Raw genomic sequence first — 15854 nt, forward strand, 5'->3', positions numbered from 1 at the left:
CATTTTTAATGAATGTTGCATCTGTTTACATTGTTGCGTCTGTTTACATTGAACATCGCACTTTCACAGTCGATGTGGAATGTGCTGTTTAGACCCAATACTCGGCAAGGAAACACTAGTCTACGATTTACACATCCTTTTATCAGTTATAGTTACATAGCCCAGACCTGCATTTAGATTTCTGCAATATGAGTTATTTTGGCCTCAGGAACTTGTGTTGCTGTTTGTTGTAGTGATTGTTTACCTCCCATGGAAAAATCTCTACTGGTTGTTACCAGTTTAAATGGAGGAAATGGATCCTTCCATGAGTCCGTGGGATTTTTGTGAGCAGTCAACTGTTGGTGCCAATTTGGGGCAGAGGAACATTACCGCTCGCCGCTGTATTCGGGCTCACGTTTATATACAGTGTACTTTCTCTGCACCTTGACGAGCTCCACATACAGAAAGGCTGCAGTGGCCATCTTGGTTTCACATAAACACTGCTTGTAACGGCGACAGTCACAAACGTGTATCTTTTGTCATTTGTTTCATAGCCTGTGGTGCTTAAAGTGTCAACTAAAGAGCTCTTTGGCTCTGACCGCCACTGCCGTTCTCTCGTGCAAGTGAGAAGCCGGGTGGCGGTTGGGCAGGGGTCTGGCTCGTCGACGGTTTGACGAGCGCTCGCCCGCTCCCGTTTCATCTGCGAGACGCCGCCACCCACTTGCTCATCAATATGCATGGCATGGTGCACTTGATTAGTATTCATGACGTTGCCACACATTGCATACTAGAGCTTCTAAGACTTGACAAACCAAAATGAGGCAACTTGGTAGGACTCTCCTGAAAATTAGTCTGGAGTCTTGCTGAGGTATTCCTGGGTAAACAAGCTTAACAATAATAAGAAAAAATTGCCTGATATTCCTGCTAGTAGCTGACGTAACTTTCCTCTGTGGAGGGCAGGTGGTTTAACGCGTACATTTTCTCAGCGGCTTGTAATCCAAGTGTTTTTTCTCGGTTGGGCTGTGCATTGAATCCACTGCTGAAGACATCCAGAGTAGCGCGTGACGAACGCTTGACCGGAGAGGTCGCCTCGCTGAGGCTTTGTGTTTAACTGCTGAGGATGTTGCCGTCGCTTCTGCCAGATAACGCCACGGCTCACCAGGAACTACGTGAAGGAGGGATACATGGAGAAGACGGGGCCCAAGGTACGCATGCCATGACACACACCCTTACAGCCTGCGGCTTCACATGGGAAACTAAAGCACAGCACGCACATGGTGACGTAGTGCTATTCCAACAACAGAGCGTGGCGCACAGGCTTCTGGTACTTGTTACAGTTGACACTCAAAGGAAGACTGCACACCTGTCAAACACAATCGACACATCTCCACAAGCCTTTGTGTTGAACCAATCTCCACGCCTGTCTACAGATTATACAGATTACTGTGGGGATTAGCATTACGCTAAACTCCTCAGTCGTGTGCAGTTCAATGCACAATCCCATGCACTGCATTCTGCACGGCGGTCTACAGATTTAAATGTATTTAGTGCAGAGAGAGATGTGGCTCGCAGTAGTTCCCTGTGCAAACACGAGTCGTGACCGTGTCCGTACTTGTCTCAGTATGTGTGTAATTGTGTGCCTCTTGGAGATGTTTAATTTCCTGACTTGACAGTTTCAAAATGAAAGTTGTGTATACAGTAGGGAGCATTGGCATCGTGGTTAGCACACTGCGCTAATAACACAGCGACCGGAGTTCAATTTCCAACCTTCGCTAATATCCGTGGCACCTATTTGAATCAGTACTGGGCCTCCGCTAGGTCGCCTCGACCTTAAATGAGTACCTGGTGCAATGTGTTATAACATAACCACTGGGGAGAGACACAAAGGTGGCCGGGTGTGGTGCTTGTCACAACCACCGCCTTGTGTGCCATGCCGGCCGTAATAGGCGCTGGCTGACAGCACTTGCGTGGGCCCTGACAACTTGCATAGGCTAAACGGCCGGGGGTTCTTTGTCTTTGTGTGTGTGCCGTACATGCACCGGCTGGTTCGCTGGGCTGCGTGTGCTCCTTCCGCGTGGGCAGCAAAAGGAGAGTTTCCGGCGACGCTGGTTTACGCTGGATGCCGCCGACCGGCGCCTCATGTATTTCAAGGATCCCCTGGTGGGCGCCAGCACCGCCCCATGCACACCACCACGATGCTGCACATAGGGGGGGGGACTCACCGACTCGAGATGGGGGGCGACTGTGGGAGGGGGGCGGGTGCTGATGCAGGCTACGTCAAGGAAAAATCAGCACGGGCTGCTAGAGAGGAGCTGTAGCCGAGGGAATGCGACACACAAGGCAGCTTGGTTTAATGGAGCAAGTTTCGTGGGTTTGGATCCATGCCTCAGATTACAATTATAAAAAAAATTAACATCCAACTTAGTTACCGTGCCTTTACAGTAGTAATCTGCAGTACGGTACATTATATTTGTTTATTATTTTATTTTATTTTACAGTCCATGTATACATAGATTGTACTCGCACAAGTCCATTCGCTTCTACCTCCATTCAGAGATTTTAGTGGGGATTCAAGTCTCTTGTTTGCCCCCCCCACCTCAATCTGCAAAATGGGGCCACTCCAACCCCCCAAACCCATAGGACTGCCTGGACCACATCCACTGCATTTCACTGACTCCCATTGGTCCTTTACCACTTGTTGGGCTGGCCATCCAATAAAGACGGTCACTGTATCGCGTGCTTTCAGATGCGCTTCTGCGGCCGTCTGGAAGGCTCTTCCTTCCAATATTAGAAAGCCACTGAAGTTATGCACACTTAAATCTAATTAGAAAATTCTATAGTTTTTCCTTCCCCCGCACCTCCGATTATCACGGTTGGCTACGTACGGCGCAAAATAAGTTCAACGTACATCCATAGGCTGCTCAACACGCAGTGGGAAAGTTGCACGCGTTAAAATCCTGGTTGGGAGTCAATTCAACCAATTCAGCCCCTTGACGTTCCCAATCTCTTTAAAAATAAGTACCCCTCTGTGGGAAGTCAACAATGCCTGACTGCCACTAAAGCAACGTGGAATTTCCACCATTGCCTCAGGGCCACAAACGGCAATGAACACCGCCCAATGCTCGTGAAAGTGGCGGAACTTTTTTTTTTAGTGTTGGAGAGTTTCGTCGTTTTAACCCAGGATTTTGGCAATTGCTCTGAAATGGCCATTGTCAGCTCCCAGACGGGGGTAGAACCGCTTGTCTTGTGTCAGGGCACTGGCAAGGTCGATATTAATGATTTAAGCCACCAGAGTGCCTCTAGTTTATACAATAACTAACGGAGACGCTTTTCCTCCCCACCCATGCCGGACGGCGGTTGCGGTGGCGCATGCGGTTGTGGCCGGGCTAAGGACGCGTTTGCCAAGGGCGAGGTGTTCCTGGGCAATGGCGACCACGGCTACGCGGTGCTGGAGGGCTTCCCGCCGGGCCTCCAGGGCCATCACTGGGCGTACGGCATCACCATCGTCACGCCCGAGCGCAAGTACGTTATGGGCTGCCGCACCGAGGATGAGCAGGCGCAGTGGATCACGCACTTCCACCGCGTCATCATGCGCCCCATGTCGCCACAGGAGTACTCGGGTGAGTGGTGTCGTCGTGGCAAGTCGGTCGGTCATTCAGCCTTTGTCGTACTTCCCATTGCTGCATGTTATGTGGTGCAATGGCCTACTGTCTGTAAATAATTGTTCCCAATTTTCATATGAATCCGTGAAATCCATGAAATCACGCCTAAATGCGAAATTTGGGACGATTCGAGATTTGCTTTTGGACTGATAGGAAAACCGTGACATCATGTGAAGAGTGACCCTCTCACGCTTTTTCTGCCAAAAGTGACGTCACGCGGTATCAGGTGACCTCACTAAGTTTGGACAAAGACCTTTAAATGAGTTGCAGAATATAGTGGAAAGGATCTGAAAATATTAAATAGTTCTGAAATTCTCCCAAAAAATTCGACATTTCTAGATTTGAAGTTTTCGTGACTGCAAGGATCCATACTTTTTGGTTCTTTCGGTGACTTACGTGACTTTACCGAAAGAGCCAAAGAGTATAAAATTCGACATGTTTAAATCCAAAGTTCACCCCCATTATATGGGTAATAAAAAAACAATGAATGTAGTTCCATTACCATTCATTGGGATCCGAAAATTAAAGCAACCCTTATTCGCTCGAGACTACATCTCAATTATAAAGCCAAACAACCCACAGACCGGACAGTAAACGCCATTAAATTTAATTTAAGGGCCATAAACCAAAGGGGCTCCCGTTCAATTGCACTGGGATTAAATGAACCCGACTGACGATCCGGATAGCTTGGAGGTCAAAGCGTTGAGCGAGCAATGCTGAGATCCTGGCTATGAATCCAGGCAGCCCGTGTAGCGGGTGGTTAGCTAGCTCAGCCCATTCGACAATGACTGCAATAACAAAAAACACATTGAGGGTTGGTTTTGCACTTAATTTGGCTAAATTCCAGCTCTGAGAATTATATGTATCATTTTGTCATGTGACACTCTCATAGCAGAGTGTTGGAAAGTGCCCACCCTACTGTGTAATGGATAAATAGGCCACTTAAAGGATTTTTCAGAAGTCGGCCATTCTCTGGTTGAGATTTTGGAACATATAACTTTTCCCATGGTGATGTGGTACCAATAGCATATGTGGAAAGAATTGTGGAAAATAAATATTATAATATTAAAGCAATTGAATAAAACTATAAAAGGAAATGTTTTGAGAGCTAGTAAAGTACGCATCACTCACTTCTCATCATGAGGGTTCTGACGAATGCTCGCAGCTAGTTTTAAAATTACTACTAGACTAAGTCTAGAGCGAAAATTATGCTTGAAAAATAGGACCAAATTTTGTATTATGGATAAGGTATTATAATTAGGGATTCGGTATTATGGATATTGTGAGGTGATTGCCAAGGAGGGAATTGAAATGGAGTAGGGGAGCAGTGAAATTCTTCCTGGTGTCACCTCTCATGGTAAATCGTATCCATGCAAAATTGCCTTCACCACAGATGCCTTGCTCATGGAAACAGTCGACCCCGCGCTCTCTTGCACCCTCCTCCCTGGCTCGTGGCCGACTTCCCAGACCCATGACCCTCTCAACCCGCACCCCTCTTTGCCCTCCGTTACCCCTCGCCTCATCCCGCGAACCCATTCCCCACGACGACCAGCATGCCGTCGGCCTTGCTTGGCATGTTCTTTCCTTTGAATGGAACTCATGGGCCTGGTGCTTGGGCCGCGGTGCTGGGGTCTGGTGCCGATTGTCTGGGTACACGGCACTAACACGTGTGCGGGAAATCCTGGCGACGGGGCCGTGGTGACATGACCTGCATGCGGGCTCGGTGGTTCCCTATTTCATATCTGTTCTTTTGTTTCCATTGTTTCTGTTTTCCCTTCTTTTCCATGTCTACAGCCGAGGCACACTTTAAGCGCAAGCACTGAGGATTGCAAAAGACAATCGGCCATGCCTGCTCACTCATGTCTGCCCGGCCAGCCTTAACTGCAACGCTGAACTTTCCACTCTTCCCATAACCTTTGGTGGATCCTACCAACCCTGTCATCGATCATAGAGCGGTGCCTTCCACGCGATCCCGGTCATGGCCCTGGACTAATAACCCAGCCTCCACCCCTACCCCACTTCCTAACCTCCAACCATTCTAATCAAGAATCCACCTCCTGAATGTCGATTGTGCATGCTGCTGCCGCTGCTGCTGCCAAGAGCCGAGGGGAGATTGGACTGGGGCCCGATCCAACCGTGTACCCGGTTGCGATGGTCGCCTCTTGTCCGCATGTGTGCGTGGTGCTGAGAGGGCGACCTCGCACAAGGAAACGGTCTCTGCTCACTCTGTTTGAAAACGATTTCAACTTAAAACATAATCTGGTATCTCGATAGAAATGTCAGTTGATTGCTTGATTACTTTTATGATTGCCTGTTCAAATTAGCACGTTTATTTTAAGCCCATGATGAACAGCGCTCTGCTGTGATATTATGGGCTCTGTGATGACATTAATTGGTTGCTTTATTCATTGGGTACTGCTGCTGTCCTCGCATAAACTCAAGCTACTGGATTGGTAAATTCCCAAATGACATGTTATTTTTATAAGAGTTTCTTTACTTGAAATGAAATAAGTAAATCATACCAAGTAATCAACTGGTACATGTTAAGTAGCAGAAATCTGATTGCCTATGAAAGTCAGAGGAATAGTATGGGATTCACTGTACCAATCTCTTACAGTGGCAGCATGCTGCCTCTAACACGGTACCCCCAGTGTTGTGCTGAGTGTTTTCTGTGACGCCCATCGGGCCTGTCAGCCTCTCAGCCTGCCACACTGCCTGTGTCCACCTTTTCCACGCAAAGAGTGCCTTCCTGCCAATTTTCAAAATATAGCCTGAACTCATGAGTTAAATCCAGAACAACTCACAACCTCTGAGGAATTCTGTGCCAAAGTGGACCCGCCGCACGGGCCTGAGTGGTGGCCAGGTAAACTCATTGATTGAGCACGTGGCCTGTTTTTGAGGCCTTTGGCTCGTGGACATGGTGGGCATTAGGTTTGTAGCAACGCATAGATTACATCAATTGTTATCGAATGACGTACATACAAATACATTCATATCCACGCAAACGTAGGCCAATGAAACACAATATTGTTACATTTTAGGTTAATGGGGAGTGAACAACGCCGTATAAATGAGACGGAAAAAAAAAAATCCCAATAGAAATTGTGACCCCCCCCCCCAAACATGAATCGCTACATGCACTTAGCAGTCCGGTGGACGATGAGATACAAAATTATCTGATGGGCGAAGGTTGTGAAGCACCATTGCCCGAATGTCCAACCACTAAAGTCTGTGGATTTGAATCCGAAAGTTTGCAGTCGGCTTCAAATGAGTTTGAGCTTGCTTCAGAAAATGCACTCTGTAGGATTTTTATATTTTCTGCCTCGGCCCTTAAACTAAGTTCCTATTTTAAACACAAATTAGCTAGTACTGTGCCAGTACGCTGTATACTGAATGCAAGTAAAGGGAAATATGTACAATTTACTCTAAACTGTAGTTATAAAAGTATTTTTTTTATATACTGTGGTATAACTGTTACTCATGTTGAAGTTTACATTATTTGAGCAGGATTTTTTGTGTAAATGTTCCCATGTACAATAACATTCCTGTGTTAATTAATCGCAATGAATAGTTTTTTCAAAACGTGCTTTATATTTTATATTTATTTGTATTTCTTTCAGCGTGGCCACGTTTCCGTGGAAACCGCAAGAGCCTCATAGGCTAGCGGATTAAACAAGTTCTCTGACAATTAAAAAAAATCACGCAAAAAAGTTGCTTAAGCGCTTAATGGGACCTGTGGTGGGAGGACTCTTGTGATTGCCATCAGGCTAATCCAGCAGGGTGGAGCCCTGTGCTACTGGGTGCGTCTTCATTTGACTGCCATTTTTGCGGTCCGACATTTGCCGTTTACCTTGTGCGGTTCTGGCCGTCTCGGTTAGACCAGGAACAATCTCACAACAGCGGGACGCACCGTGGATGGACACAGGACAAAGACACGAATGGCCATTTTAAATCTTCATTGCAAAGATCGACAGCAGCTCACTGGCGGTGACTGGGTGGCCGAGTTCTCTGCGCGTTGTTTTGACTTATTGCAGATGAGTGTGAAGAATGCTAGAAATTGGACAAGTAACTTGAAAGTTCAAAGCACAACATGGCAAGAAAGTTAACTTAAAATGCAATTATTCATATTTGCTTTCGGGTTAGGCCACATGGTAGTTTTATGTCAAAATGCTTGTTGTTTACCATCCACCACCCAACAGGATTGTCACGTTTACAAAGGTATTATGTATACATGCCAAAATGTTATCAAATTCTGATGAATAAATCCGCTCAGTGATGGCTTGAGATTTCATGTTTGAAATTAACATCAACACTGAAACTATACTTTCATGTTAATCTCAGTCATGACGAGTCTCAAGCCACTGGTGGAGGAACTTTATTGGTCACAGTTTAATCAATACATTGGCACAACAATTCTAACTTTGTAAAAATGTAATTCTTGTCAGGTGGTAGAGGGTTAATAACAAGAACTTTGGCATGAAACTACTACGTGGCCAAACCTGAAATGCATCTTGGCAAGAAAGTATTGTGGATGTAATCAGGAAGGGGAATGTTATTATGGGCGGGACATCGTGTGCAGGGTGGAGGAGGGCAAGTCACCGAAGTGGGCAGTGGAGTGGCCTCCAGAGGTCGGAGAGCCAAAGAAATACCTGAAGTCAGTCCAGTGTTGATGGGAACGTAAGAGTAGCCTTTGGAGGACAAATGTTGACGGAGCAATTTGGGGGATGGGACGTCAGCTGTCATGACCTCTCACTTTAAAATCTTCCCCAGCCACCCCAGGGAGCTGCCCCTGAAAGAAGGGGCAGGCGGGGACACAAAGGGGACACTGCCGTTTGTTAGAGGAGTATGAGCCTCCTGCAGATGCCCGTTCCAAACGCTGCTGAGCTGCAACTGAAATTATAAAAGCATAGTAACTGTCCCTGCAGGTGAACAGTTTCCCACATTTCCTTTGTAAGTGAGACGCTCTCTGTGGCCTCTCACGTGCTTAAACAAATATGCGTTGTGGGTCACGCATTGGATTGCCAAGCCATTTCCTTATTTGAGTCCACGCTCACGTTTTTAGTAAGCCTGATGTCTTTTTTTTATCGAATATTTTTTTAAGCGGTTGTAAATAGAACTTCTAACACGTGGGCTTTCGCGACCAATATAATCCATAATACAGGTTTTTATTTGGGTTAGATTGCATAAATATACGTGTCATTAAACTCGCCACCACTAGACACAGCCAATTAGTAAGGTTTGTCACGTGATGAAGCTAGTTGTAATTACTGGCGAAACGAAGTACTCGGATTGTAAATGTTGTGGATTTGCTCTCCAACACATCGGTGTGCTGCACTAGTAACGAATTAGCATGTTTTGTTTACGTGACAAACCGTACTAATTGGCTGTGTCGGGTGGTGGGTTTTAACATAACACATTTATATACTTATGTGATCTCACCCAAAAAAAACCTGTATTATAGAAGCTTTTCTGTCCAGCACCTCAGGTGTAATAAGCACCCGCACACACACACATTGGTAGAATGTCTGTGTTTGACTGGGACAGAATGTTTGTCACACGCCCGGAGGGAGGTGGCCTCTTTACTCTATTTTGTGTTTCAAGGTGTGGGGGGGTGAAAGCCATCTTTGTGACGCAATCGTTAACGTGCATCGGTATAAGTGTTGTTTTCATTCTCGGTGCCAGCTTTGCAGTTGCAAACGTTTGAAATTACGATTTTGTAGCTGTTGTCGTTGTGAATGCATAATTGCAGGATTTTTTGGAAAATGTTCTTTGTACCTATTGCATTTTAACTGATGTGTCACTTTTTAAAAAATATTCAGGATCGTGATAATGACATGAATAAGCCTCGGTGACTGCATATATTTTTGAAGATTCAAGTCTATTTTGCATTATCTTTTTAAGTTCGACAAACCTTTTATTGAATTTTATATGGCTTAAAGCCACTCCGTGAACTTATGCCTCACCGAACTACATAATTTTCATTTGGTAAATTGTATAATCTGTTTATTACATTGTAATGTTGAATTGATAAACTGCATGAGACTGCATAGTCTACAATGGAGCATTGAAATGTTCTATTGGTACACTATAAGCGTTGTGCAAAGACTGACTGAAGTGAAACCATATTGACTGCTGTATAAATTAAAGTAGGATATAGCGCACAAAAAACCCCTTTAAACACGTGGAATTATTCTGCCTTTCACATGGCATCTTTCAGTGTTGTGCATTTATATGTAATTAGATTTCACATCTTGGAGAGTCGCAATGATGGGAGTAGCGGAATGTTCCGGTCATGCAAATTAGTGTCGCTGTCGATGCAAGGTGTGCAGAGCTCGGATTCCTAACCGGCCAGTGCCAGCACGTCGTGTTCCTCCATGGCGTAGGGCATCGCGAGTGGCGTGAGCCTCCTGTTTTGGGCTGTGGTGACAAATTCCATCCAGGAATTTTCAATTCAAGGCAACTCGCAAACCCTTCGGGCAACCATTGGGCTGCAGCCTCATCAGCATTGCGCGTTATACTTATAGCCACGCTCGAACGTGCGCGAAGCTGAAGAAGCAAATTCGTCAATTTAGCAATTGAGAGGAGCTGGCTGGCTCTGGTGCCCATCAACCTACTCAGATGCGTGCAGGTGATTTGGATAATTGAACTACCAGGCAGCATATAATACAGGCTGCGAGGCACTGCAATGAGAGCACTTGCCTTGCAATCTGAAGGTTTAAATCCTGGTTATGGATCCGCTCAGCCCATCGTCATCTTTGAGGTCAATAGGTACTATGTTGGTATATTCCATGGTAGTGCGTTTCTGACACTAGTTCAGAGCTGCCAATACAGGGAGAGATTTCTCGGGCATGTGACAAGGTCTCCTGGGAAAGTGCGATTGTAATGCTGTCATCCGGGGAAAGAATTGTCTGATGAAGTCACTACTCCATTGAAAAACACCTGTGTGTATGTGTGCGCGCGTTACCTGAAAGAGGAAACATTTTCCCCAAACCACAAGCTACCAGAGCATTGTTGTTGTCGAGCCGAGTCATACTGATACAATAATCCACATGAGTAGGTTTGGGTTATTCGGTGGTCAGGATTGGCGTTCTGACTGAACCAGAGATCACATTTGGCAGGCCTTTGTTTTTAATGTTTCATAAAAAATATCAAGAGCGTGCATTGTCAAAATACAAATGCACGCATCGTGAGTCGCTGTTCCCCCTCTTCATACAGCTACAGTTCCCGTGTCCATTTCAGGCAATGGCGCTGTCGATGTGTGAGCCAGGCCGTACCCGCATTAGCCTTAACGTGTTGCTCCCCCTATGTAAAAGGAAACCCAAAATGTCACCCCACCAAAAACCGTGCCGTCCGCAACCTGCCAGACCACAGTTAGGGGGGGGGGGGGGTGATCTAATTAATGCATGGTGAGTATTTTGTATCGCTCTTCGGATTTATTGTAAAAAGGTAAAGTTATATGTAACAAAAAGCAATGGGTAGAGATAGAGAATGTGTGTGGTTCATTGGAATTTTACCTGACTTTATTTATTAATCTTAACTTTTATGGAAAGCAAGCCTTGACGTGAATGTTAAATGTACATTTAAAAACTCTTGTCTTAAATACAGTGGTGTTTGGCAACTGTGTTTTTGATTCAGAATGCATACATGTGTGGTTGCTTGAATAGAACCGTTTAAAAGGCAGCATCACAATCTTGATGTATTATTGAACAATATTTATCCATCACCCTTATAACTTGAGAACAAGGAAGGGGCCTTACACCAAATCACCTAAAATCCTCTTAATACAAAATGCAAATGTGTGTTTTGATGGTGATGTTACCTGACCTGGAGAGCGGGTGAAGCTCTGGATTGATTGGTCGGTTGCGATCGCTCGCTACAGACATCTATTGGTGAACCTGCATTGCAATATACATTTATTGTATCATAAAGATATACTGGTTTGTTGTAATATTTGTTTGCACTACCATCACCCTCAAACTGCTAACATGGAAATATGATGATTGGTATCATGTGACATTTGATATGTCAGCTGTTAAGTCAAAACACAAAGTAGTGCGAGGAGATGGAGAAGGCTGAGCATGGCCTCGAAGACATCGAGACGCAGCGCTGAAGCTGGGGGATGAGTGGAGCTGTGTGCTGAACCAACTCGCCACTTTAGTGATACATACGTACATGTGACGCCGTGAGTTAACGGACATGAAGATTAACAAGGTCACTTCACTGAAATGTTAAAGTAGTTTCCTGTAGTAGTTAAGTCTCCATTCTCAGATGCGTTGTCAGAACTGCTCCGTTATGGGCCCTAAGATGATTTGGTTAACCAGGTGACAACTCAGAAGACCAGGAATGTCCCTTTTTCCAAGAGTGACTTGGGAGTGACTTAAAGCTATTGGTGGGAATTCCACATTCCCATGGGGGGTGCAGTAATTTTTTTGTAGTAAACATCGTTGAATTTCCACAATGTGATAGACATTTATTTCGCTCACAGGACCATGTAAAGCAATAATCGTATTCCTATCACGTTGATAGTATGGTTAATATATTTTAATATAAATACCAATTGCAGAGATTAAATCCACAAACACAAAACTCGCTGCAGCAACTCAACTGAACCAAGGACAGAGACGTTCATGAAATCGCGGTTCCGCCATCTGTGTGAGGAGGGCACGAGAGAGGGAAGCGTTCACGAGGTGCCTCGTACGGGGAAGGTCGTGGTGTCGCGTTCCTGTCGGAGGAGGAGTTACATTGCTATCGACCATCGTGGACTGTTTGGAATGTTGCTTGTGTGTATTCACATACACCTTCGCGCAGTGTACATGTTGTGCAAGTGACTGCTGGTCTCGCCAGATCCAGTGGTTTCAGCTGCACTCCTGAGTTTGTACTGAGGGAATTTATGTTCGTCTACTGCTGGGCCCCGGCCTAATGGTATTAATAACTTTCAGCAATTCCCTTCAGGCCGTGGAACACGCTGCAAATAAAGCACTGGTAGACTCAATTTGATGCCCAGGCTTAAACGTTTCTGGGACCTAATTCATTTCAGACCATTCATTCTTCTTGAGGCCAGGCCAATCAGGTCACGACCCCCTCTCCCACCTCGCAGTGGCCACAAAGAGGCCCGGTCACCCCGTGCGTGTGGCCGCGACACGCGACACGGCCATGCTGTGCACGCGACTCCTTCAACCGCGGCCGTTTTAACTGCCGTTCTATCATTGCGCATGGCAATCGGGTTCTGCCGAAACAATCTGCAATGAAACAACGTGCCCAGGCGATTTTCGAAGGCGTGGGCATTAGAGCCAAGTGTATTCGTTACAATCGGAACCAGGAGATGTCCCCTTTGTCTTAGGCGGCTCGGCCGGCAGACATCAAATAATTCCACAATTACAGATGTAAAAAGAACACGTGATAATATAAATTATTGTAAAATTACATTGACAAACTTCAGTTGTTTTGATAGTTTACATGAGGACAGATTTCAGAATGAACATGCCAAGAGACGAAACTAGATGGTTCTAAAACTTTGGGGCAGCTATATTAAATGCATTACACTGGATCATTTTCAACTTGGTTCATGCGTGTGTATATAATGTTATGTTAATGTTCTGCTCATGTTGCCCTGCCCTTATTGTGTTTGATTTGGTGGATTAATCTTCCGTAGAGTTATCGGGTAGAGGGAGGGGGTGCCTCAGTGGTCAGCTAGTGACCTTTTAAACCCCGGCAACCCGAATTATATTCCCGGCAACAGCCGAGAGCCCCCTTCATAAACCTGCACTGACCAGCGTGGTGAAGTATGGTAAAGCAAACCCCGTGACCGACACGGTGTAGGAGGCCTTCATCCAGCAGTGGCTTGACAGACCATTATTCTTCAATGTTTGAGGATGGCATGGGCGCTGTAGTGTGTATATATATGGGAAAATCTCTGATCTGATTTCTTAGGGTGTACGATTGTATCGCTCTATCACAGAGCCAGCTGTTAGACTAGCAACGGTGATGGTCCTGATGACCGTCTCACGTCGATTAAGGTCCAACGGTTGTCCTGATTCGTCATCGTTTCAAAGTCCGGTCCAGCCAATCCCTGCTAGGCACAGGATTGTTCACCTGTGTTGATGGCCCTGATTCAGGTGAGATATTACTGGTAGGAACCTCCTGGTTACACCAGCCCACAGGGGATTATTGTGTCCATCCGTCGTGCAGGGAGGGGCTGGGAGGGAGGGGCTGGGTGGGGAGGGGTGGGGCTGGGTGGTGAGGGGCTGGTCACCCCGTGGTGCCCTTATAAAACTCAACGTTTAACCTACTCACGCCGGCTTGTGCCCGCCCTCAGTCGGGCATATTTGCGGAATACACCACGCCGTCGTTGACCCTGGCCATTGACCGAGCAACCCAACGTTCCTACCAGCTCCCTCCGCAGGAATGTGTTCCACGTGCTTCAGTCACGGTACCATACGTTACTCAAATGAAAGCAGAACTGCATGCTGTGTATTCACAAACAAATACGTTTAGGCCATCAAAAAATAGATTTTGACTTTCTGGGTCTCATCGGTAGGCTTGCTTGTTAAACGAATGCTACTGTGTTTCCAGATGTTATTGGCAACAGGAGTGTAGGCACATGCACAACATAATTCACTTGTTCGTGTTCATGAGAAGCAGCATGATATTTACGCTATAGAAGTGTTGAATGTAACTTATAACAGCAGCTGTGATTCAAATCGGTGAATGCTGAGAAACACATCAAAACAAAGACAAGCGCAGCCTGGAGACGCAGCAACATAATCTGAGAATCAGAATATTTATAGTGGGGGGTCTGATGAGCTATAAAGCTCTCTTTTATATAGATGTCCAGAGGAGCAGGTCAATGTTACAGCAACAACTCGCATACCGAGTGCACTGCGCGTACAACCAGCTCTCAGCCTTACACTTGAAACTAGTTCCTGAAGAACCACTGTGGTCATCTTGTCTGAAGTCACCATTATTAAATTGTACGCATGCATTACGCAACACGACCAGTTCCTTAATAAATACACATAGGTAATTGTGAGTTCCCAACAACAATTGACCCGTCAATAAATTGCCGGTGCATTAATGGTGACGAAAGGCCAAATGACCACAAATGCAGTGAACGACGTTAACATCAACTCCGTCGCTCACTCACGCGACCGGGGGAACCAGGCAAAGCGTCCCGGCGCTACCAACAATTTCAAGAGTTTTGTGGTTCTATATATATAGTCTATGAAGGTGTTACGGGCCAATTCTCGAGTGTTTACGGTTCTTCAGAAAAGAAGACTAAACGGGTGGTGGTGATGACATGTTGGTACGGTCGCAGTGTGCCGTCTGCTGGAAGAAGCAGTCACCGGTTGTGGTTGAAAATGGAATAACGGACTCGAGTACAGGGTAAGGGGCCGTCCATAAATGACGTCACGTGCCTAGGGGGGGGGGGGGTCAGACATGTGTGACGAGGGGGGGGTGAGAATGTGACGTCATGTAAAAATGCGCAACTTTAAATACATATAGACAACACGTTCTACTTAATGAAATATACTTTTTAATAAATCTTTTCTCCTACAACATCAGAGTGCAGCGCCACATTAAATACGCACTACAATGACAATAGTTTAAAGCGATTTGAAGCATGTTTTATTTGGGGAGGCAGAGCTTTGTGACGTATTTGAGGGGGGGGTCTGACTTTTTGTGACGCCATGTGACTCGGGGGGGGGGGGTGTCAAAAATCGTCCAAAATCGCGTGACGTCATTTATAGACGGTCCCGAAGGACGCTATCGGAACGGAGCGGCAGCCAAGCAAGTTCACCCACACCTCCGATTAGCGCGGTTGGCTACGTACGGTGCGAAAGAAGTTCAACATACAGCACACACAGCTGCTGCAGGAGCCCACATCCTGCACCACCCGGGTGAGGGCGCGAACAGCCGCGTGCGACTCGGCTTGCGAGACCAGTGCATGCATGTACGTTGAACCTCTTTCGCACCGTACGTAGACAATCGTGCTAATCGGAGGTGAGCGGGGGGGGGAAGCAAAGTGCAGCGTCCTCGAGGCAAACCACCTTGCACTGCCTCTAGGATCGAACCCTTCGGCCCGAACTCCGGGGCTCGCGTCTCATGCCGCTCGGGGCCGAGACGCAGCGTGGGGGACGGCGCTGAAGTGCGCGACGCAGTTGGCACACGGGAGGAGAGGGGGTCGCACTTGGTGTCTGTGGAGGGGAGGGCACT

The 15854-nt window shown here is 46.4% G+C and overlaps 1 protein-coding gene across 10 annotated transcripts in view; it reads left to right on the forward strand.

Annotated features, from left to right (window-relative positions):
• The window catches only part of LOC144730406 (arf-GAP with dual PH domain-containing protein 1-like), a 50727-nt gene extending 39158 nt beyond the window's left edge, over positions 1 to 11569 (forward strand). For 3 of the 10 annotated variants that reach the window (XM_078611219.1, XM_078611227.1, XM_078611223.1), the window contains 3 exons: positions 1122 to 1184; positions 2062 to 2139; positions 3371 to 11569. In XM_078611219.1, the coding sequence (XP_078467345.1) occupies positions 1122 to 1184; positions 2062 to 2139; positions 3371 to 3700 (471 nt within the window). In that variant the 3' untranslated portion in view covers positions 3701 to 11569. The remainder of the gene's footprint in view (positions 1 to 1121; positions 1185 to 2061; positions 2140 to 3370) is intronic. The other 7 variants (XR_013587818.1, XM_078611221.1, XM_078611224.1 and 4 more) reach the window with 4 other exon arrangements.
• Positions 11570 to 15854: the final 4285 nt, after the last annotated feature.

The sequence above is a fragment of the Lampetra planeri genome, chromosome 35 (genome assembly GCF_965212315.1).
Source record: "Lampetra planeri chromosome 35, kcLamPlan1.2.h2, whole genome shotgun sequence".
Lineage (NCBI taxonomy): Eukaryota > Metazoa > Chordata > Hyperoartia > Petromyzontiformes > Petromyzontidae > Lampetra > Lampetra planeri.